The sequence below is a fragment of the Triticum urartu genome, chromosome 2A (genome assembly GCF_056163025.1).
Source record: "Triticum urartu cultivar PI428250 chromosome 2A, HENAU_Tu73, whole genome shotgun sequence".
Taxonomy (NCBI): domain Eukaryota; kingdom Viridiplantae; phylum Streptophyta; class Magnoliopsida; order Poales; family Poaceae; genus Triticum; species Triticum urartu.
In genome coordinates this window covers 629,767,572-629,795,214 of record NC_141874.1, presented here as the reverse complement: position 1 = coordinate 629,795,214, position 27,643 = coordinate 629,767,572, and the positions used below count along the sequence as shown (strand labels likewise).

The following is a 27,643-nucleotide window of genomic DNA, read 5'->3' as shown; positions in this document are numbered from 1 at the left end:
TGGTTAGGAGCGCTTTTGAATTTCTTGTTGAGGTCGTTGTCTCGTGCAGATATGCGGCTACAAGCATGGTCAAGCTGACCCAGTCTTGTGTTACAAAATATAGTTAGATAATTTGATCTTTTTATCGTGGTTAATAATGACTGATGTATAACAAATCAGACCAACCTTCCCAAACTCCATCCGTCCATCCATCATCATGGTTGGAGGGCTAGCACTGGTACCCCTTCTGGAATTGATCCACTAGGGTTTCTCATGCCTTCTGTCGGAGGCGGCACCGACCTGCCTTGTCTCATGTGGTCTTGGGGCTATGGAGGCGTGGTGGATCCTGGTCCTTGCCAGCGGGGGGTTTACTTTTAATTTTATTACGATTTGTGTCCTACTCGGACAGGCGCATTTCTTGAGAACTTTTTAGGTCGGAGCAAAAATAAAGGTTGAATGGCAATGAAAAGGGGTGACCAGGGGCTCCACGCGGCCCAGGGGTGCGTGGAGGCCCGGTGGGCCCCCTCCGACCTATCTTCTGGCTCCTGTCTTATTTTTCTTTTGAAAATTTCTTGGTGTTTTTAGAGCTCGAGATAATTGCTTTTTATTATGAAGTATTTTTTCTCCTATTTTCCGTTGTCCAGCAATTTCTGATAATCTCCCTCTCTGTGTGTTATATTCAGATTGAAGATAAAAATACATTATAATCGAGCAATAATGTGTAAAATAATGGTACAAAGTGGACGTATAAGGGGCTGTATGGGAACACTTGCTGCCCCCAACTAATCTCTCTCTCCCTCATCTGATCAGTGTTTGCTACGTCAACACATGGGTTATATTCCATAAGATTGAATCGATAACTCTAGCAACTCTCTGACACTGTCAGTACAATAGGTTAACAAGTTAAGGTGGTAATATCTGACATTAGTAAAATGAAGTTAGAAGGAAAATTTGTATATGCTCTAAAAATATCGTACACGTTATGATGCTATTCCAGGCAAGCATTCCACACGGATTAGTTTGAAGAACTAGGCGTAATGCTTCATGACTCCAAGCGGTTTTTAACAACAGTCGATTGAGGTCAGATTTATCGGTTCTGCAATCACCTCTAACAATATAGTAATTGCTCCAGTTGGTTGGAGATGGTAGACGAATCCGTGAAGGAATGCGTCCAGAAACCGCCTCCAAAGTTGTTTATGTACTAGTGACAATTGAGCGAAATAACTTATAGATGTCTCAACACTGGAGCCACAATTTTCATAACTTTGAAAGTCTTGTTTTTCTTTTAAGTTCACCCTGCAGATAAGAATGACACACATATCGTGTATGGGAGTATTTCCGATTATGTTATTTGAAGTAACAATAGTTCAGCTCATCGTTCCAAACAAAAAACATAATCAGTTATGAGATCACCGTATTATGTTGCCTGGAGAAAAAAAAATGTACATAACCATGAAGAATAAGAGTTAGGTAATATTAAAACTGGATTTGCCAACTAACAAAAGTTAGTAAAATGCCATTAGGTTTAAAACACTAATATCATTGAACATTACATGAGTTTCGGAGAAAGAAACTCAAATATAAAGTGCTATGGTGCACATTTTTAAATGTTGTCACGACAAAAAAAAATGCAGCTAGCCGTGAGGAATAAGAGTTAGGTAATATTAAAACTGGATTTGCCCAACTAACAAAAGTTAGTAAAATGCCAATAGATTTAAAACAATAATACCATTGTACGTTATGTGAGTTTTGTGTAAAGAAACTCAAATATAAGGTGTTGTGGTGTGTATTTTTAGCAAAATTGTATATATTTCTTGTTTTCCACCACCAAAACATTACCAATTTAGGAATGGTGTTCTTTTTAGTGCTAATGCCAATGAATTTTGTTTGTTACATATTTTTCTTCTTTGAAAGTAATGTCAATGCTATTTCAACACACTTTGTTTCTCTTTTCAAGGCATGCAAGAGGTGAGGGGATCATACCATAGGGCTTGGGGAGATTTTCAGAGGATTATCCCACTTGGGCTCGTAATCCCCAAAAATCCTGAAGCTGGTGTTTGGTGTGCAAGGCTTTTACTAACCCCAAAAATCCCCTTCGACCCCCTTAGTTCCACAAGGTATATGTAATAGTGTTAGTCCAGCCAAAAGAAATTCTATATGTCTGAACACTTGGGCGACAAAACTTTGATAACTTTGCAGATAACAACGACAAAGCATCTCATGTAGGGCATTATTTTTTATTATGTTATTTGAAGGAACGACAATTGAGGTCATCGTTCCAAGTAAAAAAACGAAACCAGCTACGAGAGCACCCTATTATGTCACCTGGAAAAGAAAAAGAAAAACTTAAATAATTGCTTCCTATATGCTACTCCCTCACGTCGGAGGGGGTAAAAGAAATTGGTTAGGGCCATGAAGACAACAATGAAGATGATCTAACTGAGGAAGAAAGCCTCATTGAAGTTAATGTTAGGGTTGGGGTGATTATAATAATAGGGTGCTCAACAAGGCGGGTAGGATTTAGAGATAATGCTTGATCATGTGACGAGCCAACTACATCCGCCAGACATGAAGAGTTGGGGAGTAACGAGAGTGTGAATGCGTGCAGCGTGGGGCGGGAAGGGTTGGAACCAAGATTGGAGTTAGAAGGCTATTGCGGCTTAAGAAGAAGTGGTGGTGGTGGTGATGGTGGTAGTAGTAGCCGTCATCGTCACGCAAGGACGACAACAAAATTTAACAACTCATACCAAATTGCGTTTTAATAACAAATGTAGATAAACCCTTAATCAAGTTTAAACTCGTCACTCATGCGGCATGTGGTACAACATGGACCCTCTTTTGAGGGTGATATACAACATCAATATTGTAGGTACCTTAGTACAAGTTTATTACAGCATCTGATCGAGAAGCCTTGATCCGATCAGACCAAACCAAACCATAATAAACGAAACAAGAGGACTGTAATACCATGCGTGGTCACACACGGCTTACCTTACATCGGGCGCCATTGCAACCTCCGTAAAACGTTAAGCTATAGCTACGTAGTACATGCCGCATTTTGCATGTCTAAACCTTCCCAAACAATCGCATGCATCCATCCAGGCCCCATGCGCGCACCATGCCATGCATGCATGCGATCGAAAAAAGTGCGTACGTACCAAATCAAATGTACGCACGGCTCACTTGACCGACCGTAGTGGTTTCGCTTAGCTGGCGGCGTGGACGAGCGGAGACTGGGGCGACAGCAGCGCGGCCATGGGGCTGGAGAGCGCGTGGTACTGCGACGCCATGGCGCCGTGGCGCTGGAGGCTGAGGTGGAGGTGGCTCCTGGCGGCCCAGCGCTGGGCTTTGGCCTTCTGCTGCTGGTGCTGGCGCACGAAGTCCCGGATCCGGCTCAGCGCCACCCCCATGGTCTCGTCGTCCATGTTGGCGTGGCAGACGCGGAACCACCCGGGCTCGCCGCAGTGGAACGACGTCCCCGGCGACACGTTGAGCTTCACCTTGCGGATGATCACCCGCCACAGCTCCAGCTCCGCCTCCGCCGTCTTCTCCCGGAGCATGCCCCGCAGGTCCATCCACGAGAAGAGCCCGGCGTTGCCGCCCAGGCACCCGATGCCCACCTCGCGGAGCCCCGACGTGAACAGCTCGTGCCGCGCCGCCAGCCGCCGCGCGCTCTCGCGCAGGAACCGGGACATGAACTCCTCGTCCCCGAGCATCTTGGCCAGGAAGAGCTGCGTCTGCGAGGACACCAGGCCGAAGCTGGACATCTTGCGCGCGCAGGCCACGACGGCGTCGTTGTACGAGTAGACGATGCCGACGCGGAACCCCGGGAGGCCGAAGTCCTTGGAGAGGCTGTAGGCGATGTGGATGAGGTCCCGGTCGGCGCCGGGCGCGTCGTGCTCGATCACCTCGGCGATGCTCACGTACTCCGGCTTGGCGAAGACCGACCCCGCGTAGATCTCGTCGCAGATGAGGTGCACGCGGTGCTCCGTGGCGAAGGTGGCGAGCATGGCCAGCGTGGCCCGGTCCGCGGTCGTGCCCAGCGGGTTGGACGGGTTGGTGATGAGGATGCCCTTGACGCGCACGCCGCTGCTCCGCGCGCCCTCGTACGCCGCCACCACGGCCTCCCTGGTGATCCTGAAGTCGTTGGAGCTGTGGCACTCGATCGGCAGCAGCTTCACTCCCGACCTCCAGCAGCAGTCGCGGTCGAATCTGTGATCGGAAACGAAAGCGCACGTACGTCAGGCCTGATGAAACAACTCGTCGCGTGCATGCATGCGTACGTTGTTGCGCTATGCATCTTTACTCCATTTGAATTTTATTGGTCATCAATTGACCGTGCGTAGGTCAGAGACGTTAACATGCGTTAACCAAAAAGTCACCAAAGACCAGACCGGCTGCTGTATATGCAGGCTAGGTTGCGCCACTCAACTTGAACTTGAAGGCATGAAACCAAGAACTTAGGATCCTACTTGGATTTGATTTTATGTCAAGGAGACTGAAAAGCTGTCGGCCTTTTCGTCTGGAAGGCTAGCTATTCCTCGTTGACACTAGATTAGTCTTCCTTCCGAGCCCAAAATGATTTTCCTGACATGTACACATTGTCTAAATTTTGACCCGATTTTCAGGGTCTGCGATTGACTTCTACGTGCACGAGAGGCGGACATGCACCGAATTCAGTTGCTGTCAAGGGGTTGACGAATGAAGCGTACCCTGGGTAGTAAGGCGTGGGCACGAGGAAGGCCTCGCCGGGGTTGGCAAGGCAGAAGGCGAGCGTCTCCTGCGCGCCGGTGGCGCCGCCGCTCATCACGACGCGATCCGGGTCAAACCTGGCCTTCCACCCCCTCACCTGCCCCATGAACTGGGCCATCGCCTGCAGCAACAGAGACAAATCGCATATTGGTTAGCAAAAATGATCCGTCAGGGGCGCTGCTCCGTCGCTTTCGCGCTCGTCAGCAGCTATCTTATCATTAATCTTGTCCAATTATATCACCGGCTACTTTGTCTTATGCGTGTTTCTGCTCACCTGTCTGAACTCCGGGAGGCCGTGGTAGTCCTGGAAATTGGCGATCCTCTTGAACTGCGAGGCGCCCTCCGCCGTGCAGATGGACGCCTCCGGGTGGGCCTTGCTCCACTCCTCGATCAGGTCCAGCGAGAGCTGCAGCAACACCGACGATTAGCTTCATGCTTTGTAATGGCGAAAGATGAACAGCAAATATTACTAATACTGTGTTCAACAAGGACTATAGCACGTACTTGGTTCTCGGCGAGGCCCATCTGGATGACGCCCCCGCGGTTGTCCTGCGGGTGGAAGGGGTTCATGTCGTACGCCTTCCACCCGTCGAAGTAGGACGAGTTCTCGCCGTGGCCGTCGCCGGCGGCCATCCTCGACAGAAGCTCGGCGGATCTGCTTGCCATCTGCGCTCTCTGGTTTCCGAGGATCTGGTAGCTAGCCGAGTAGAGGGAGAGAGGCAGAGGATGGGAGAGGCCAAGAATGTTATGCGCTGATCTAGCCGATGAAGCTTCTTGAGCTTGCTAGGGAGATTGGTGGAGCTTCTTGAGCTTGAGCTGGCGAGGGAGGGAGGGAGATGAATGGGTAAGCTGCTCGTTGGTGCCTATTTATAGATTCGTGGCCGCTGGCGCTGGCGCTGCCCATGGCGCGGTAGAGACGCAGGTCAAGGGACAGCACTCTGCCTCGCGAGAGAGAGAGAAAAGGGACAGCGCTTTGGCATATGCGCGCATGGCGGGGAAGAAACTTCCGTGAAAGCGAGGGCGGGTGGAGCCGAAGACGCAGCAGCTAGCTGGGCCAGATGGCGACCTCTCAGGCCCCGCCCGTCCTTCCTTCTACCACCCTCCGGCCCGGCCAGCTGACAATGGCGATATAATCCATTGGCTTATTGATCTCCGAAGAATATCTGCGATCCAAGGCGGGCGACGTGACCTGACGATGGACGTGCGGTCGTAATTTTTGAAGCTTGCGCCGTACCAACAGGCGAGCGCGCCCATGTGGGGCTCGGAGAAAAAACCCGTCCCGTCGCCGGCGGTTCGATCTGCGGCGTGCGGGCTGGCGACTTCGCCGGACGACGGATGGCGACGGCGGTATCGTCGGCTCGATGGGTTGAGTTGGTCAAAACGAGAGAGAGAGCTAGCGCAACCGGCGCCAGCGCCACCGGCGGTTGGAGCTCGTGTTGGACGGGGCGGGGACTGACTAGCAGCCCACAATAAATTGGGAGGGTTCGAGAAAACAGCAGTTAAGTTTGCCGTGGAACGTATGCTTGCAGGAATGAATCTGCTCGAAACTTGTCTGCAATTTGGCCGCACCGATCAAACTAGGATGTGACCAGATCTTATCGAGTGAACCGAGACTTAATCAAGTCTAAGCCAAATGACATAACGTGATTTTTTTCTATAAGGATCTCTAAGTAAAATTTCATGAATATAGCATCCACCGAGATTTGGTTCGACTGAAATATAGGCATCCCGATCAAACTACCCTTCCTCCAAGCTCTAGCGTACGTACCTGTTCAATTTTCTGTGTTTTGCCTATACTTTTGGTCGACCATTTTTAACTCTTTTTGCGACAATATAAACTCGAAACAGATCGCACCGTCGCGTCCTGAATGGCTAGCCATCTTGTGCGCAACTAAACTAAGCTTGGGTCGCACACCAACCGAACCGAATATATGCGCACGCACGGAGGCACACAGCACAGCGCAGAGGCGGAGCTTTGGTCGTGTGGCGGTGCGCGTAGGTTCGTTCTTCCAATCAATCAAAGAGAAAGTGATACTCCTACTACGTTTTTGTCATATTTGCGCTTCCGTGTGGCGGTGTCCAAGATCTCCAAGAGTTGCGACGCATCTGCATTTCTACCTCGTTTGGTGTAACGATTTTTCTTTCTCCTCGCCCGGCCCTCGCGGGTGCAAGAAGGGAGTTTTGGGGCCGACAACTTGGCATGGAAGTCGCCGAGGTAGGTTCGATCTTTATTTTCACGTGACATTTGTAGTCAGCTGGCCAAAACAGCTTGATGGCTTAGCTCGTACGTGGTGGTTGCCCAAAGCAATTCGTGGCCGATTTGGGCACTGCGGTGACCACATTGTTTGCGCGGCAAGCTAGCAAAAAGGTGCTAAGCATTGTGATCGTGCATAATAGTGGCACCACGCATGTGCTGAAACATTGTGATCGTGCATAATACTGGCACCACGAAGAGTGCTGGAACGTCGTGACGGTGCTAGTACAAGGACATGCAAAAGCGAATCCAACAAGATCATTTTCTGGCAAGAAGGTCTATGTTATAAGAGCATCTCTAATAGTTTGTCTATACTCGTTTTTCACGACATGAGCTTAAAACAGACGTCCAACAACTTATCTACATGGTCGTCCAAATATACACATCCTCTAAATCGACCTCGACAATGTCCATGTCTGGACAATGTGAAGGCGTCGTCTAAACTCACCTGCAGTCATGTTTTCGCCCTCTCCCCAGCGACCGCCCGCCTATCATGGTACATGTATATAAACGTTCTGATGCAACACTAGACGTGTATATGAGGAAATCTTTTTAGACCATTGTTTATATGAATATATAGACATCTAAATATACACATGCTATTGAAGATGCTCTAAATGAACCACGTAGTACTGGCAGGCTCCATCTAAAAAAATTACAGTGGCACGCAGTACTTCTTTCTTTTTTGCCGGGAAAGTGGCTGGCAGTTCATGACTGTGAGAACGATCAAACACACCAGTAAACGCTACACCCGTGACAGGTCCAAAAATAATAACTAATTCGTGACGGTTTTGGCTACCTCGCGACGACTGACTTTTGGCAAGACTATTTCGCCCGTCTGCTACGGCTGTCTTAAATGCGGAGGTTTGACGAATTTTCTTGTCTGACATACGTGGTCAAACCCTAAATTAGTGTTTTTTTTAACTTAACCCTAAATTAGTGTTAGTCAATGGGGTTGACAACTTTCCTGGAGTAACGATACAACAACGATGCGCGCAATTGATTGGAAGAAACAACAAGAGGATGTTTTTTTAACACAATATAGACGCAAGCGCTCATATACACGTGCATACACTCACCCATATGATTAATGTTAGGATGTTTTTTTAGGGAGGGGGGGGGGAGGAAAAATTAATGTTATGATGTTGTCATCTCATTTATTGTGGATCTAATACTCCCTCCGTCCAGGCTAGATATAGCATGACTAATAATATATACTGACCCTTTTATCTGGCGAGCGTCAGTGGGAATCACAACAATAGTGAACAACTTATATCACAATTGATGTTTGTCGACAATGGCAAGTTTAGTTGGCGAGCAAGGCAAATCCGCTTAAAATGCCAAAATTTGTTGTGCTTGTAAACTGAAGTTGTCGACATCGCCACGATATAACTTGTCATAAAAAACTTTCGATTCGTCATCCCCTCCCAGTGAACGTCTTTAGCATTTTCGTTATATATTCAGTGGCGCCAGGGGAGGGCCAACCCAACTTCGCCCCTCCACCGCTGCCATCAGCGATAGCTGTGGTGGTCACGGGCCACTGCTTCCAAGGTGGCAACGCACCCATGCGTCAGATCCGACGGTGGTAATGGGAACCCGGAACGGCAGCCCCATGGACAGGCGCATGAGCGCTCCAGATAGCGTGACTGCAGTTGTTGCCGACCTTTATCGGCTGAGAGGGTAGTGACGAGACTGCCATAAGGCATCCCCGCATCAGTGTCTAGAGGATGACTCGGCGAGATGTAGTGTGGTTTCTTCCTCTCTTTGGCGGGTTCGACCTATTGGCTGGTAGCGTGCTACTACTCTGCGTGGGACGGAGGGCATGCCAACTGCGTGTTAGTGTTGCGGCTACCGGACTAGTGTAGCGCGGGGTGGCCTCAGTGGAGCGACAAATGGTGGGATGTTGTCCCATCAGTGGTTGCGGTGGTTGTTGGGATGCGATTGGTGGTTGGCCGATACGAGTAGTTGGTGGCGAGGCATCTTTGGAAGAAAACCCTTTCCGACCTTCACCAATTTCAGCGGCGGTGACTTTCGTAGGCGTCGCGATCTTTCCTAAAAGCGTTTGAGGAGTTGTGCTCCTACATCTCCCCGTGACCTTGCCTAGAAGGGAAACATCTAATATTAAGGATTAGGCGATTGAGTCGTCTTCACGTCTTTCTCCTTTGTGACAACATCGCCTCGTAGCAGGCTACGACTGGGAGACACATGCTTTGGCGACGGCTTTGTCGCATGGTTTGCTAAGACGGTTGTCTTAGGGGGCATGATGTCTGTTTGGGGACCATGATGGCGTCAAGATGAGTTCGTCCCGGCGTGTCTGATGTGTTCTTCCATGGTTTGCTTTGTAGCTGTGTAGTCGAGGCTGCGCTCGAACGTGTCCAGGTGATGATGACGACATGTTTTTGGTGGTATGGCGACGACTTGTCATGTGGGTTGCTGGCGGATGTTCTTTTCTTCTCGGCAGCTTTGTGGTGTTCATGCGGGTGGTCAGATCGTCCGATGATGCCCATGTTCATGGTAATATGACTTGGGTTGTAATGGATTTGTTTTTTTTTTTTGTAAATTAACCGCGTAAATTCTCCCTCCCTTCTTAATTAAAGAAGATAACAAGTCTTTTGACTCTTTTTTTAAAAGAAGATGTTTCTGCATCCAAGGAGCATGGTGCCAAATGTCTAGTCAATTTTGATAATCTTATGGTGCATATATCTGGTAAACAGGAGAACTGTTAATGCTTGGATCACACACACTAAAAGAGAGCACCAAGAATAATTAATTCTATCCGGATTTCTCTACGTGTGTATGCACCTTAGTAATGCATTCGTCAAAGGTAGTTTGCGGCAAGTTAAAAATAGATCGTGTATGTGATCAATACAAGATCTTGATGCATCGGATGAAGTTGTGTCAGTTTTTCATATAAGCGAATCTTTGAAAGTTTTAGTGGAATTGGTCTGGTGCTAATTAACTACTCCTAACAGCGATGAGAAGCGGTCTTCCTCCCATGAGCATAACACATCATTAGGCACAAATTGGCAGGTGAGCTGCTCGCTAAATTACCAGAAGAGGTGTGCGGCGCCGCATCTTTTCAGGAAGGAGACTCCTTTTTGGCATTTAGCAGCCCCTGGGGCCTGGGCTGGTGCATATGCATAAATAACACATGGAGCCATGGAGGGAACCATGGTTGCTGGCTGGGTTGATTTGATAGCAAAATACAAGTGCTCCTACTACATCATTAGATATATTTTTTGTGCGAGAAAGTGCATAATCAGCTTCTAGTCCTGAGGATAAACGAGCCAGGTACACCGGTCAACATCCGGCTAAAACAAAGGCACGCGGGTCAACATGGGCAGAGAGCCACACACGTATGCCGTGCTGTACTAGATGCTTGCTTGCTGGTCCGCCACGGTCCATCTACTGGCTACTCCACGCATGGGTCGGCATTGCACGTACACATGTGTCCAGTTTTTGTGGAGGCCGGTGAGCAGTGCCCCACGGCAGTGGTACGCTGTGCCATTTATTGTGTGTCAATGCCACTTGCGTGACCAGTCCGCTCGGTCCCGTTACACGCTCACATCAACCAGAGCGCGTCGATCCACCATGATTCTCGAACGACATCGATCCGTTTGCGAGTTCATAGGTTATAGCTGGCGTCCATCCTGGTCTCGCCCGCGCGCCGGTGACGCGCTCTGGTTATAGCTGTGGCGTGGCATGGGGCCATGGCCGACGCCCCAAAACCGCCGGGGAGTCATGCCGCGGCCATGCCAGCTGAGTGCCACTGGATGTACGGACGCCGGCACGGACGGTGTGAAACCGAGACCCCGGGCGAGACGCATGGAGCCAACCGTACGTACGTGACGAAGGTCACAGGGAGTCATCTGGGGCGTGCATGCACATGCACGTACGTACGCTCTACTCCTACACTGAGGCAGGCACTGACTGATACAGTGAGAGTGCTCCAGAAGACAGTACGGTCTTGGCTAGCTTGCTTGTGAATCGAGCACACCGCTGGTCTGATATTTTCCTTCTGGCGCGTGTGAACCGCGGGGACACATATGTCGTCGTTGATGGGACGGCGAGTCAAGCAAGCGCCAGTGCTGCTGCCGCTGTGCTCGCACATACGTAGTTTCGTTTTTGTCGCCGGTGCGCACAGTTGTGGAGACTTTGCGGGCGGTCTGGGCGTGCAGAGGTGAAAACCATGCGACTTTGTGACCCCATCTGATTCGCCAAAAATGGAGAGGACTCATCTCATCTCTCTCACCAAGTCACCATGGATACTGGACATGACCTTTTCCTTTTCCTTTTCCTCGTTGATTCAGAGCTAGCGACCGATCGATCGACGAGCGTGGCACGTGTAGTCCGACGACGACGACGACCGTGCATCCACCATGCATTCTCCGAGAACTCCACGTTCAGCAGACGGGCGCCGTGCAGCCGGTCGCTGTTTCTCGGCTGGCTTTGCATGCATGCGCGTGTGGTCAAGTTTCAGTGTACAGACGATCGAGCACGCGTGTACACGTGCCGTCAACTTTTGCACACGTTCGACGGGCCGATCATCACCGAAAGGCGCTCCATCAGCAGGATCGTGCTGACAGGCACCACTGAGCTACTCCTCGCGACGAAGGCAAAGGTGCAGCGGACAAACTTCGGGGTTGTTTGGTTCTATACACACCTTGTCACATTTACCACACCTTAGTTTAGACAAATTTGATCAAGTTAAATGGATGTTTGGTTTAATCACATCTAAGACAAAATAAAATTTAATGAGCAGTAAACCCCACATGTTATAGACACAAAAAATGAGGCAAGATTTTCTTAGAGCATCTTCAATGGACGCAAAAAACTGCTCCGCGTGCTAAAATTCAGGTTTTTTAGGCGCCGGACAACTCCAGCAGAAACTGTAAAATAGTAGGCGGGCAAAAAAGGATTGGGCACGCGCTAAAAGGCGCTATCAAAAGCTGCAAAGTTGGGGAGGCCTGATTACGCGTGCTTCATAATTTGCATTGTGTGTTTTTTTGACGCGCGTTTTTTGCATCTGCTAAATTAATGTTGGGTTCGGTGTGCTAAAAGTGCTATAGTTTTATCGCGCCAAACTTTTATGTACCTGTTGGAGATACTCTTAGGCAAGCCAAAGTATATGGTTAACAATTTAAACAACTCAAATAAGGTAAGTGTGATAAAAACAATATAGCAGTATAGGGCAAATATAGTGATAATCCAAACAGCCAAAGACTATATTGTGTGAATTTGTGATGGATAGACCTGGAATGCATGCCGTGGAGTCCTTTGACAGGGCAACGGTGAATATTGACCATAGAAAACCGCAGCCAAAAGCGCCGCACCGTGCATGACTGCATCACTGCTTGCGCATGGGCGCATAAACCGTGCGTGGGTCTGGTCGTCTGAAACCGGCACGATGTAGGAGTTTCAAAGGAAGCGCAATCGGAAGGTGAAAACTGAAAAGGGACGGTTACCTTTTGTTTTTGTTTGCTTAAGAAAAGGAGCAGTGCTTTTTGTGTAGTCCTTTTGGCAGTCCATAGAGGGACGGCGTGCAAAGAGAGTTATATATGCGTGGTTTGACAACGAACTGCGCATTGTTTACTGTTAATTGGTTAAAAACATTGCTCCTATGAACACCATACACATTATCCTTTTTGCGCAACAATTTGGCTCGTGCGCATTTTGGAGGTATCAACTAACTTAGATATTGTGTAGTTAGGCCAACTTCACCGCGCGACCCCAAACGGACGTTTGTTTTGTTCGGGTTCTGTCCGTTTGGGTAGAGATTTGAGATCGTGTCCGGACATGTCCTGAGATGCGGTGGCCGTGCGTCTAGCGCGCGGCCGCATCCATTTGCCCCATCCTGTCCGCGTCTATTTAAAAAACCAAAAGTAACGTTTCAAATGCCAAGCCCTAGTTCAAGCCAGCGGCTCCAGTTCATCACGCCGGCAACAGAGCCAGCGACCTACACGTCCATCGCCGGCATCAGCCAGCGGCCGGCAACACAGCCAACCTCCAAAATGAATAGTTGTCCTCGCCGACAATACAGCCAGCGGCCGGCAACACAGCCAGCGGCCGGCAGCACATCCGGCCACCAAAATGAATGTTTCCTTGCTGGCACACTGCCAGCGGCCCAACGGGCGGACGACACCCATGCCAGCCTCCAAAAAAGAACGGCCACGCCGATCGGACGACCTAGTTCAGGCCTTCGGCGTCGAGCATCTCCTTCTGCCTGGCTTCGAACCAGGCCCTCGTCTTCTCGCTCATTTTCGACAAGTCCACGCTCATGATCACAAGGGCCACGCTCATGAAGGAATTGGAAGATGCTTCATGGCCAAAGGTCCAAAGGTATTACACCCCGAGTATGTTGATTTCAATAGTGATGAATATGACTTGTTAGGTGATGATGATTTACTTGTTGACAACTATAGTGATGAATACTATGATGAAACGAATGACAATGATAAGGAGAAGATTGAATCTCTAACTAGAGAACTAAACACTCTTAAGTTAGCTCATGAAACTATCTTAGGAGATCATCGAGAACTTTTAAGGACTCATGAGAAATTACGTTTTGAAAAGCTCAACCTTGAGCAAGAGCATGAGTTCTTAAAGGCAATCAATGATGATCTTTGCAAGAAAAGTTCTTCTTACATTGCCAAGCGTTTACTCTTATCCACTTACATGCCTCAAGTCAAGTCTAGTAACAAGAACAAGAAGGATCATTCATCTAGTAGTAACAATAATCATGCTAAATCCAATGGTGTTGCTTCTAGTAGTTCTCTTGATTCCACTAACGATTCTCTTAGCCAAGTTACACTTGAGCAAGAAAATAGCTTATTGAAGGGAATCATAGAGAAAGGTGTTTACAAGAGCCTTGCCGGGAGTAAGCAATTCGAGGAAATTGTACGCAAGCAAGGAAGGCACCGGAAGAATCAAGGTGTTGGTTTTGAACGAAAGTTCAATGCCAATGGAGTTGAGTGGGAAGAAGATCAATACCCCAAGACGAAGTTTGTTCCTCAACAAGAGAAGTATGATCCTACTTCTTTCAAAGGGACACAAGCTCAAGATGACCTTCCACCACAACACCACAAGCAAAAAAGGCAAGGACAAGCTTCAAAAGGAAATTGATGCATTTGAAGAAGCTCCTAAGGCCTTGGTTGAGTGGGTTCCCAAGACTACATCAAGTTCCACTTCATCAAGTACAACTACAACTCTGAGGATTCCCATCAAGATGGTGTGGATCCCGAAGAAGAAGAACTAGAGAGTTCTTGAGGGTGACTCCGCCAACATATTTCACTCTTATCATTTTGGCATGAACAAGTGCAATCAACTTCCACATCTTGCACTAGTTCAAGGAGTCACAAACCCTCTTGTTGGTAAGACAAGGGACAAGGTAACCTAAAGCTTTCATAGACATCATCTTGTGTGTGCATCACTCTATGTCTATGGATATCCTTGTTTGTTCCTTGTGGGACTAACCCGTGTAGGTATTGAAAGTGCAACTCACTCCAAAGGATAGCTCCAAATGATCTACATCAACATTGAGCATCCACATCTTCAACATCTACATGAAGTCATCATCGACAAAACCCTAGGTTAGTTCATCCCTCGTAGGGGGGATCTCACATCTAGGGGGAGCTTTACTCTAACAATTGAGTTAAAGCAACTCTAATGGTGTGAACACAACAACGCTTTATGTAAAAGTGGTAACCCCACTTGTGCTTAAACGATGAGTATGACCTATGATCAAATGTTCTCATTTGACTCCTAAGTCAATATACTCATATATAGATGACCTAGTCATCGCCAATTGCTTGATAGATGCTAGAATTGTTTGTGCATGCTTTGCCACATATTTCATTTGTCATTTTATTTTGTGAGCATGTTGGTTGCATAATTTACTCATTCGAGGACATCCACTTGTTGTTTTGATTGATTGGTTTCCTTTTCTTTTGGCCAAGTGAATGGACAAGAATGCCTAAGAACCTTCTCTAGCTATCTATGCTTTTCTCGTCTCAAACTCTATTCATGATGCATCACAAAATTTGATCAAGTTAGATTCGAACCACTCTATGTGAGGAGCACTCGGAGTCCCCGATTCGACATAGACTTAAGCTTCCAAAATTTCTTTGTGCGTTTCGGTCTGATCGATTCACCCATTTCGGTCATACCGAGATCACTAAGTCGATCTAGGTTTTCAATCTCGGTGCAACCGATTTGAACTTTTCGGTCACACCGAGTTGCAGTAACTGCTTGCAGTTATGCATCTCGGTGCCACCGAGTTGTTCCACTCGGCCACACCGACAGGGTCAGGCTATATATATCCACGGGTCAAATTTTGGAAAACGTTCCGAACCTCCTCGACCCGCGCTTAGCCCGCTCTGCCTCCAGGGTCTCCGGATCGTCCTCCTCGTTGCCAGCCGCCTCCTGCCGCTGGTCTCTGCCGCCGTCAATGGGAATCATCCCCGCCGTTGCCGCCGTAGCGAGTTCATCACTGAACTAGGGTATGAACTCGATCACTGTGCTATACTTATCTGATTCCTAGCACATTGTGTTCGCCATGTAGCTTGCCACGATTGTGATTATTCTATCCAGTCAAAACACTCCGTAGTTTAGTCATGAATTGAGAATTTAGGGTTACGTTTCCGCCGAAACCATCTCGGACCCACCGAGTTGTGGAACTCGGTACCACCGATTTGGCTCAGGCCATTGCACATGTGATTCTCGGTCTGACCGAGAATTGCAAATCGGTGTGACCGAGTTCAGGACTTTGTGAAACCCTAGCAGTCTCGGTGCCACCAAACTGTGACTCGGTCTGACCGAGTTCACTAGTTTAGGTTCCAACAGCTGCTTCGGTATCACCGAGTTTACAAATCAGTTGATCCGAAATGCTTTATGTGGAAAACTAAAACTAAGTTTTTGACTCATTCTTTTGCAAAAACCACTGCATTTTGTGATGCCCATCCATGATGTCTACTACACAACCTTCTTCTTGTAGACGTTGTTGGGCCTCCAAGTGCAGAGGTTTGTAGGACAGTAGCAAATTTCCCTCAAGTGGATGACCTAAGGTTTATCAATCCGTAGGAGGCGTAGGATGAAGATGGTCTCTCTCAAACAACCCTGCAACCAAATAACAAAGAGTCTCTTGTGTCCCCAACACACCCAATACAATGGTAAATTGTATAGGTGCACTAGTTCGGCGAAGAGATGGTGAAACACGTGGTATATGGATAGTAGATAAATGTATTTGTAATCTGAAATAATAAAAACAGCAAGGTAGCAAGTGATAAAAGTGAGCGTAAACGGTATTGCAATGATAGGAAATAAGGCCTAGGGTTCATACTTCCGCTAGTGCAAGTTCCCTCAACAATAATAGCATAATTGGATCACATAACTATCCCTCAACATGCAACAAAGAGTCACTCCAAAGTCACTAATAGTGGAGAACGAACGAAGAGATTATGGTAGGGTACGAAACCACCTCAAAGTTATTCTTTCCAATCAATCCGTTGGGCTATTCCTATAAGTGTCACAAACAGCCCTAGAGTTCGTACTAGAATAACACCTTAAGACACAAATCAACCAAAACCCTAATGTCACCTAGATACTCCAATGTCACCTCAAGTATCCGTGGGTATGATTATACGATATGCATCACACAATCTCAGATTCATCTATTCAACCAACACAAAGGACCTCAAAGAGTGCCCCAAAGTTCTACCGGAGAATCACGACGAAAACATGTGCCAACCCCTATGCATAGGTTCATGGGCGGAACCCGCAAGTTGATCACCAAAACATACATCAAGTGAATCACGTGGTATCCCATTGTCACCACAGATACGCACGGCAAGACATACATCAAGTGTTCTCAAATCTTTAAAGACTCAATCCGATAAGATAACTTCAAAGGGGAAACTCAATCCATTACAAGAGAGTAGAGGGGAAGGAGAAACATAAGATCCAACTATAATAGCAAAGCTCGCGATACATCAAGATCGTGCCAAATCAAGAACACGAGAGAGAGAGAGAGAGAGAGAGAGAGAGAGAGAGAGATCAAACACATAGCTATTGGTACATACCCTTAGCCCCGAGGGAGAACAACTCCCTCCTCGTCATGGAGAGCACCGAGATGATGAAGATGGCCACCGGAGAAGGATTGCCCCCTCCGGCAGGGTGCCGGAACGGGTCTAGATTGGTTTTCAGTGGCTACGGAGGCTTCTGGCGGCGGAACTCCTGATCTATTGTGCTCCTTGGAAGTTTTACGATACGTAGGTATAGATGGGTACAAGGGGTACGTCGGTGGACCGAAGGGGGGGCACGAGGCAGAGGGGCGCGCCCCAGGGGGGATGGCGCGCCCCCTACCCTCGTGAGCACCTCCTTCATCTTCTGACGTAGGGTCCAAGTCTATCCGGTAGGTTTCCTTCCAAAAATAACTTCTCTAGTTGATTTCGTTCCGTTTTGACTCCGTTTGATATTCCTTTTCCTCGAAACACTGAAATAGGCATAAAACAACAAATTTGGGCTGGGCCACCGGTTAATAGGTTAGTCCCAAAAAATGATATAAAAGTGTATTACAAAGCCCATAAACATTCAAAACAGTAAATAATATAGCATGGAGCAATAAAAAATTATAGATACGTTGGAGACGTATCAGCATCCCCAAGCTTAATTCCTGCTCGTCCTCAAGTAGGTAAATGATAAAAACAGAATTTTTGATGCGGAGTCCTATTGACATAATTTCAATGTGATCCTTCTTAATTGTGGTGTGAATTTTCAGATCCATAAGATTCAAGACAAAAGTTCATATTGACATAAAAATAATAATACTTCAAGCATACTAACTAAGCAGTCATGTCTTCTCAAAATAACATGGCCAAAGAAAGCTATCCCTACAAAATCATATAGTCTGGCTATGCTCTATCTTCACCACACAAAATATTTAAATCATGCACAACCCCGATGACAAGCCAAGCAATTGTTTCATACTTTTGATGTTCTCATACTTTTTCAATCTTCACGCAATACATGAGCGTGAGCCATGTGTTGGGGATCGTAGCAGAAATTTAAAATTTTCTACGCATCACCAAGATCAATCTATGGAGTAATCTAGCAACGAGGGGAAGGGCAGTGCATCTACATACCCTAGTAGATCGCTAAGCGGAAGCGTTGCAAGAACGCGGATGAAGGAGTCGTACTCACAGCGATTCAGATCGCAGTTGATTCCGATCTAAGCGCCGAACAACGGCGCCTCCGCGTTCAACACACGTGCAGCCCGGTGACACCTCCCACGCCTTGATCCAGCAAGGGGAGAAGGAGAGGTTGGGGAAGACTCCGTACAGCAGGAGCACGACGGCGTGGTGGTGGTGGAGGAGCGCGGAACTCCAGCAGGGCTTCGCCAAGCACTACGAGAGACGAGGAGGGAGAGAGGTAGGGCTGCGCCAAGAGGGAGATGATCCCGTGTGTCTTGCAGCCCCCAATACCTCAAGTATATATAGGGGAAGGGGAAGGGCTGCGCCCCCATCTAGGGTTCCCTCCCTAGGGGTGGCGTCAGCCCCCAAACCCATCTAGGGTGGCGACCAAGGGGGGAGAGAGGGGGGCGCACCTAGGGTGGGCCTTAAGGCCCATCTGGACCTAGGGTTTGCCCCCTCCCACTCTCCCTTGCGCCTTGGGCCTTGGTGGGGGGGGGGGCGCACCAGCCCACCTGTGGCTGGTCCTCTCCCACACTTGGCCCACGCAGCCTTCTAGGGCTGGTGGCCCCACCTGGTGGACCCCGGGGACCCTCCCGGTGGTCCCGGTACGTTACCGATAGCACCCGAAACTTTTCCGGCGACCAAAACGGGACTTCTCATATATAAATCTTTACCTCCGGACCATTCCAGAACTCCTCGTGACGTCAGGGATCTCATCCGGGACTCCGAACAACATTGGGTAACCGCGTACATACTTTCCCTATAACCCTAGCGTCATCGAACCTTAAGTGTGTAGACCCTACGGGCTCGGGAGTCATGCAGACATGGCCGAGACAACTCTCCGGTCAATAACCAACAACGGGATCTGGATACCCATGTTGGCTCCCACATGCTCCACGATGATCTCATCGGATGAATCACGATGTCAAGGATTCAATCAATCCCGTATACAATTCCCTTTGTCTATCGGTACGCTACTTGCCCGAGATTCGATCGTCGGTATCCCGATACCTTATTCAATCTCGTTACCGGCAAGTCTCTTTACTCGTTCCGTAACACATCATCCCGTGATCAACTCCTTGGTCACATTATGCACATTATGATGATGTCCTACCGAGTGGGCCCAGAGATACCTCTCTGTTACACAGAGTGACAAATCCCAGTCTCGATTCGTGCCAACCCAACAGACACTTTCGGACATACCCGTAGTGCACCTTTATAGCCACCCAGTTACGTTGTGACGTTTGGTACACCCAAAGCACTCCTACGGTATCGGGGAGTTGCACAATCTCATGGTCTAAGGAAATGATACTTGACATTAGAAAAGCTTTAGCATACGAACTACACGATCTTATGCTAGGCTTAGGATTGGGTCTTTTCCATCACATCATTCTCCTAATGATGTGATCCCATTATCAACGACATCCAATGTCCATGGTCAGGAAACCGTAACCATCTATTGATCAACGAGCTAGTCAACTAGAGGCTTACTAGGGACATGGTGTTGTCTATGTATCCACACATGTATCTGAGTTTCCTATCAATACAATTCTAGCATGGATAATAAACGATTATCATGAACAATGAAATATAATATAATAATAACTAATTTATTATTGCCTCTAGGGCATATTTCCAACAGCCTCCCACTTGCACTAGAGTCAATAATCTAGTTCACATCGCCATGTGATTAACACTCACAGGTCACATCGCCATGTGACCAACATCCAAAGAGTTTACTAGACTCAATAATCTAGTTCACATCACTATGTGATTAACACTCAATGAGTTCTTGGTTCGATCATGTTATGCTTGTGAGAGAGGTTGTAGTCAACGGGTCTGCAATATTCAGATCCCTATGTATTTCGCAAAACTTTATGTCATATCGTAGAGGCTGCTACCACGTTCCACTTGGAGCTATTCCAAATTGTTGCTCCATTATACGTATCCGGTATCTCTACTCAGAGCTATCCGGATATGTGTTAAGCTTGCATCGACGTAACTCTTTACGTCGAACTCTCTATCACCTCCATAACCGAGAAACATTTCCTTATTCCTCTAAGGATAATTTTGACCACTATCTGGTGATCCACTCCTAGATCACCTCTGTACACTCTTGCCAGACATGTGGCAAGGCACACATCTAGTGCGGTACTCGGCATGGCATACCGTATAGAGCCTATGACAAAAGCATAGGGGACGACCTTCGTCCTTCTTCTTTCTTCTGCCGTGGTCAATCTTTGAGTCTTACTCAACTTCACACCTTACAACTCAGGTAAGAACCCCTTCTTTGACTGATCTATTTTGAACTCCTTCAAAAACATGTCAAGGTGTGCGTTCTTTGAAAATATCATCAGGCGTCTTGATGTATCTCTATAGATCTTGATGCCCAATTTGTAAGCAGCTTTATCCAGGTCTTCCTTTGAAAATCACTCTTCAAACAACCATTTATGCTTTCCAGAAATTCTACATTATTTCGAATCAACAATATGTCATCCACATATACTTATCAGAAATGTTGTAGTGCTCCCACTCACTTTCTTGTAAATACAAGTTTCTAGCAAACATTGTATAAACCTAAAAGCTTTGATCAAAGCATATATTCTGACTCTGAGATGCTTGCTCTAGTCCATAGAAGGATTGCTGGAGCCAGCATACCTTTTAGCATCCTTAGGATCGACAAAACTTTGATTGTATCACATACAACTCTTTCTTACGAAAACTGGTAAGAAAACTTGTTTTTGACATCCATCTGTCAGATTTCATAATCAAAAAATACAACTAATGCTAACATGATTCCGACGGACTTAAACATCGCTACGGGTGAGAAAATCTCATCGTAGTCAACTTCTTGAACTTGTGAAAAGACTCTTTCCCACAAGTTGAGCTTCATAGACGGTAACATTACCGCCCATGTCCGTCTTCTTCTTAAAGATCCATTTATCTCAATGGCATGCCGATCATCGGGCAAGTCCACCAAGGTCCATACTTTGTTCTGATACATGGATCCTATCTTGGATTTCATGGCTTCTAACCATTTGTTGGAATACGGGCCCACCATCGCTTCTCCATAGCTCGTAGGTTCATTGTTGTCTAACAAAATGATATCTAAGACAGGATTACCGTACCACTCAGGAGTAGTACATATCCTTGTCGACCTACGGGGTTCGATAGCAACTTGATCCGAAGCTTCATGATCAGTATCATTAACTTCCTATTCAACAGACGTAGGCGCCACAGAAAACATCTTTCTGTGTTGCATCACTCTCTGGTTGAAGTAAAGGTTCGACAACCTCATCAAGTTCTATCTTCCTCCCACTCAATTCTTTCGAGAGAAACTCCTTCTCGAGAAAGGACCCGTTCTTAGCAACAAACAATTTGCCCTCGGATCTGAGATAGAAGGTATACCCAACTGTCACCTTTGGGTATCCTATGAAGATGTGTTTGTCCGCTTTTGGGTTTGAGCTTCTCCGGCTGAAGCCTTAAGCACCGCAGCCCCAAACATTAAGAAACGACAACTTTGGTTTCTTGCCAAACCATATTCATATGACGTCATCTCAACGGACTTATATGGTGTCCTATCTAAAGTGAATGCAGCTGTCTCTAATGCACAACCTCAAAATAATAGCGGTAGGTCGGTAAGAGACATCATAGATCGCACCATATCTCATAAGGTTCGATTATGATGTCCGGACACACCATTACGCTGTGGTGTTCCAGGTGGCTTCAACTGCGAAACAATTCCACAATGTCTTAAGTGATTGCCAAACTCATAACTCAGAAATTCTCGTCGATCAGATCGTAGGAATTTGATCTTCTTGTTATGATGGTTCTTAACTTCACTCTGAAATCGCTTGAACTTTTCAAATGTTTTAGACTTGTGCTTCATTAAGTAAATATACCTATATCTACTCAAATCGTCAGTGAAGATGAGAAAATAGCGATATCCACCGCACGCTTCAATTCTCATTGGATCACACGCATCAGCATGTATGATTTCCAACAAGTCACTTTCCCATTTCATTGTACCTAAAAACGGGGTCTTAGTCATCCTGCCCATGAGGCATGGCTCGCATGTGTCAAGCGATTCAAAATCAAGTGACTCCAAACATCCATCGACACGGAGTTTCTTCATGCATCTTACGCCAATATGACCTAAGCGGCAGTGCCACAAGAGAGTGGTACTATCTACATCTTTTGGCGTGAACATGTGTATTACGACGACCGAGATTCACTGAACCATTCACATAGGGTGCATGACCATGAAAGGTATTATTCATGTAAACAGAATAGCCATTATTCTCTAACTTAAATGAATAACCGTATTGCAATGAACATGATCTAATCATATTCATGCTCAATGTAGACACCTGATAACATTTATCTAGGTTCAATACTAATCCCGAAGGCAGATGGAGCGTGCGATGGTGATCTCATCAACTTTGGAAACACTTCCAACACACATCGTCACCTCGCCCTTAGCCAGTCTCCTTTTAGTCTGTAGCCTTTGCTTCAAGTCACCAATAATAGCAACTGAACCGGTATCCAATACCCAGGTGCTACCAGGAGTACTAGTGAGGTACACATTAATAACACGTATATACTTTGTTGAAGTTTCCAGCCTTCTTATCTACCATGCATTTGGGGTAATTCCGCTACCAGTGACCATTCCCCTTACAATAGAAGCACTTAGTCTCGGGTTTGGTTTCAACCTTGGGTTCCTTCACTGGAGCGGCAACTAGTTTGCCATCCATGAAGTTTCCCTTCTAGCCCTTGCCCTTCTTGAAACCAGTGGTCTTGTTAAACCATCAACACTTGATGCTCCTTCTTGATTTCTACCTTTTGCGGTCTTAAGCACCGCGAACAGCTCCGGGATCAACTCCATCCCTTGCATGTCATAGTTCATCACGAAGATCTAGTAGCTTAGTGATAGTGTCTAGAGAACTCTATCAATCACTATCTTATCTGGAAGTTTAACTCCCACTTGATTTAAGTGATTGTAGCACCCAGACATTCTGAGCACATGCTCACTAGCCGAGCTATTCTCCTCCATCTTGTTGGCAAAAGAACTTGTCAAAGGTCTCATACCTCTCAACACGGGCATGAGCCTGAAATCCCAATTTCAGCTCTTGGAACATCTCATATGTCTTATGGCGTTCAAAACGTCATTGGAATCCCGATTCTAAGCCGTAAAGTATGGTGCACTAAACTATCAAGTAGTCATCAGGATGTGTCTGTCAGGTGTTCAAAACATCCACAGACGACGTTGTAGGGGTTTGCACATCGAGCGGTGCATCAAATACGTAAGCCTTCTGTGTAGCAGTGAGGACACTCCTCGGACTACGGACCCAGTCCACATCATTGCTTACAATATCTTTCAACTTAGTCTTTCTCTAGGAACGTATTGAAACAGGGAGCTACAACGTGAGCTATTTATCCACAACATATTTACAAAGACAATTTAGACTATGTTCATGATAATTAAGTTCATCTAATCAAATTATTTAATGAACTCCCACTCAGATAGACATCCCTCTAGTCATCTAAGTGATACATGATCCGAGTCAACTAGGTTGTGTCCGATCATCACGTGAGACGGACTAGTCATCATCGGTGAACATCTTCATGTTGATCGTATCTTTTATACGACTCATGCTCGACCTTTCGGTCTTCTGTGTTCCGAGGCCATGTCTGTACACGCTAGGCTCGTCAAGTCAACCTAAGTGTATTGCGTGTGTAAATCTGGCTTACACCCGTTGTATTCGAACGTTAGAATCTATCACACCCGATCATCACGCGGTGCTTCGAAACAACGAACCTTCGCAACGGTGCACAGTTAGGGGGAACACTTTCTTGAAATTATTACGAGGGATCATCTTATTTAAGCTACCGTCGTTCTAAGCAAATAAGATGTAAAACATGATAAACATCACATGCAATCAAATAGTGACATGATATGGCCAATATCATTTGCTCCTTTTGATCTCCATCTTCGGGGCTCCATGATCATCGTTGTCACCAGCATGACACCATGATCTCCATCATCATGATCTCGATCATCGTGTCTTCTTGAAGTTGTCTCGTCATCTATTACTTCTACTACTATGGCTAGCGCTTTAGCAATAAAGTAAAGTAATTACATGACGTTTATGTTGACACGCAGGTCATAAATAAATTAAGACAACTCCTATGGCTCCTGCCGGTTGTCATACTCATCGACATGCAAGTCGTGATTCCTATTACAAGAACATGATCAATCTCATACATCACATATATCATTCATCACATCCTTTTGGCCATATCACATCACACGGCACATGCTGCAAAAACAAGTTAGAAGTCCTCTAATTGTTGTTGCAAGTTTTTACGTGGCTGCTATAGGTTTCTAGCAAGAACATTTCTTACCTACGCCAAAACCACAACGTGATATGCCAATTTCTATTTACCCTTCATAAGGACCCTTTTCATCGAATCCGATCCGACTAAAGTGGGAGAGACAGACACCCGCTAGCCACCTTATGCAACTAGTGCATGTCAGTCGGTGGAACCTGTCTCACGTAAGAGTACGTGTAAGGTCGGTCCGGGCCGCTTCATCCCACGATGCTGCCGAATCAAGATAAGACTAGTAACGGCAAGTAAATTGACAAAATCGACGCCCACAACAACTTGTGTTCTACTCGTGCATAGAAACTACGCATAGACCTAGCTCATGATGCCACTATTGGGGATCGTAGCAGAAATTTAAAATTTTCTACGCATCACCAAGATCAATCTATGGAGTAATCTAGCAACGAGGGGAAGGGGAGTGCATCTACATACCCTAGTAGATCGCTAAGCGGAAGTGAGGGAGTCCTGGATTAGGGGGTGTCCGGATGGCCGGACTATACCTTCAGCCGGACTCCTGGACTATGAAGATACAAGATTGAAGACTTCGTCCCGTGTCCGGAAGGGACTTTCCTTGGCGTGGAAGGCAAGCTTGGCGATACAGATATGCAGATCTCCTACCATTCTAACCGACTTTGTGTAACCCTAACCCTCTCCGGTGTCTATATAAACCGGAGGGTTTTAGTCTGTAGGACAACATACACAACAACAATCATACCATAGGCTAGCTTCTAGGGTTTAGCCTCTCCGATCTCGTGGTAGATCTACTCTTGTACTACCCATATCATCAATATTAATCAAGCAGGACGTAGGATTTTACCTCCATCGAGAGGGCCCGAACCTGGGTAAAACTTCGTGTCCCTCGCCTCCTGTTACCATCCGGCCTAGACGCATAGTTCGGGACCCCCTACCTGAGATCCGCCGGTTTTGACACCGACATTGGTGCTTTCATTGAGAGTTCCTCTGTGTCATCGCCGTCAGGCTTGATGGCTCCTACGATCATCAATGGCGATGCAGTCCATGGTTAGACCTTCCTCCCCGGATAGATCTTCGTCTTCGGCGGCTTCGCACTGCGGGCCAATTCACTTGGCCATCTGGAGCAGATCGAAAGCTATGCCCCTGGCCATCAGGTCAGATTTGGAAGTTTAAACTACACGGCTGACATCCGCGGGGACTTGATCTTCGACGGATTCGAGCCACTGCCAAGCGCGTCGCACTGTCACGACGAGCATGATCTAGCTCTGCCGCCGAACAGTGCCCTGGAGGCCGCACCCGCATCGGCTTTGACCCTTAATTCAGAGCCAACTGCGCCGATCGAGGATGGGTGGTTGGACGCCGCCTCGAGGGCTGCGATCCCAACGGCGATCGAGCCGAACACCAGCCCCACACTCTGCGAGACTCGTGACTCCAAGGAGCCGGACTCCTCTCCGGACTTCGAACCCTCCGTGCCCCTGCCGATCGAATCCGATTGGGCGCCGATTATGGAGTTTACTGCCACGAACATCTTTCAGCACTCGCCTTTCGGTGATATTCTGAAGACACTTAAGTCTCTCTCTTTATCTGGAGAGCCCTGGCCGGACTACGGTCAGCAAGGTTGGGATTCGGATGATGAAGAAATTCAAAGCCCACCCACCACCCACTTTGAAGCCACTGTCGATGACTTAACCGACATGCTCGACTTCGACTCCGAAGACATCGACGGTATGGACTCCGATGAAGGAGACGCCGATGAAGGAGACGACTTAACCGACATGCTCGACTTCGACTCCGAAGACAATTTGGTTTCTAAGTACTTATGCCTCTTGCAATATCTATCTTCCCTATTTGGTGTGTACTTGCAAACCCAATCTACTCCACAAAAATTGACATGTTTATAGGAGGCATTTTCATCATAACTAGTGCAATCATCATTAGCATCATGGATATTCAAAGAATTCGTACTAACAACATTGCAATCATGCTCATCATTCAAATATTTAGTGCCAAACATTTTAGAGATCTCTTCTTCTAGCACTTGAGCACAATTATCCTTTCCATCATACTCATGAAAGATATTAAAAAGATGAAGCGTATGAGACAAACTCAATTCCATTTTTTTAATTTTCTTTTATAAACTAAACTAGTGATAAAACAAGAAACTAAAAGACTCGATTGCAAGATCTAAAGATATACCTTCAAGCGCTAACCTCCCCGGCAACGGTGCCAGAAAAGAGCTTGATGTCTACTACACAACCTTCTTCTTGTAGACGTTGTTGGGCCTCCAAGTGCAGAGGGTTGTAGGACAGTAGCAAATTTCCCTCAAGTGGATGACCTAAGGTTTATCAATCCGTAGGAGGCGTAGGATGAAGACGGCCTCTCTCAAACAACCCTGCAACCAAATAACAAAGAGTCTCTTGTGTCCCCAACACACCCAATACAATGGTAAATTGTACAGGTGCACTAGTTCGGCGAAGAGATGGTGAAACACGTGGTATATGGATAGTAGATAAAGGTATTTGTAATCTGAAATAATAAAAACAGCAAGGTAGAAAGTGATAAAAGTGAGCGTAAACGGTATTGCAATGATAGGAAATAAGGCCTAGGGTTCATACTTTCGCTAGTGCAAGTTCCCTCAACAATAATAGCATAATTGGATCACATAACTATCCCTCAACATGCAACAAAGAGTCACTCCAAAGTCACTAATAGCGGAGAACGAACGAAGAGATTATGGTAGGGTACGAAACCACCTCAAAGTTATTCTTTCCAATCAATCCGTTGGGCTATTCCTATAAGTGTCACAAACAGCCCTAGAGTTCGTACTAGAATAACACCTTAAGACACAAATCAACCAAAACCCTAATGTCACCTAGATACTCCAATGTCACCTCAAGTATCCGTGGGAATGATTATACGTTATGCATCACACAATCTCAGATTCATCTATTCAACCAACACAAAGGACCTCAAAGAGTGCCCCAAAGTTCTACCGGAGAATCACGACGAAAACGTGTGCCAACCCCTATGCATAGGTTCATGGGCGGAACCCGCAAGTTGATCACCAAAACATACATCAAGTGAATCACGTGGTATCCCATTGTCACCACGG

The 27,643-nt window shown here is 46.8% G+C and overlaps 1 protein-coding gene across 1 annotated transcript; it reads right to left on the bottom strand.

The window, feature by feature from the left end:
* Nucleotides 1-2,723: 2,723 nt before the first annotated feature.
* Nucleotides 2,724-5,683, bottom strand: LOC147986310 (1-aminocyclopropane-1-carboxylate synthase 2-like). The gene is made up of 4 exons (XM_087544630.1): nucleotides 5,236-5,683; nucleotides 5,006-5,137; nucleotides 4,692-4,852; nucleotides 2,724-4,191 (listed from the first exon to the last, which is right to left on the bottom strand). The coding sequence occupies exons 1-4, from the start codon at nucleotides 5,395-5,397 to the stop codon at nucleotides 3,186-3,188; spliced, it is 1,461 nt and encodes a 486-aa protein (XP_087400756.1). The 5' UTR covers nucleotides 5,398-5,683; the 3' UTR covers nucleotides 2,724-3,185.
* Between the last annotated feature and the right edge of the window lie 21,960 nt (nucleotides 5,684-27,643).

Excerpts from the sequence above, each read along its gene's own strand:
- LOC147986310 (XM_087544630.1), bottom strand. The coding sequence starts at position 5,397 with ATGGCAAGCAGATCCGCCGAGCTTCTGTCGAGGATGGCCGCCGGCGAC. Across the intron at positions 5,138-5,235 it reads TGGGCCTCGCCGAGAACCAA|CTCTCGCTGGACCTGATCGA; the intron begins GTACGTGCTATA and ends GTGTTGCTGCAG. Across the intron at positions 4,192-4,691 it reads CCCACGCCTTACTACCCAGG|ATTCGACCGCGACTGCTGCT; the intron begins GTACGCTTCATT and ends TTCCGATCACAG.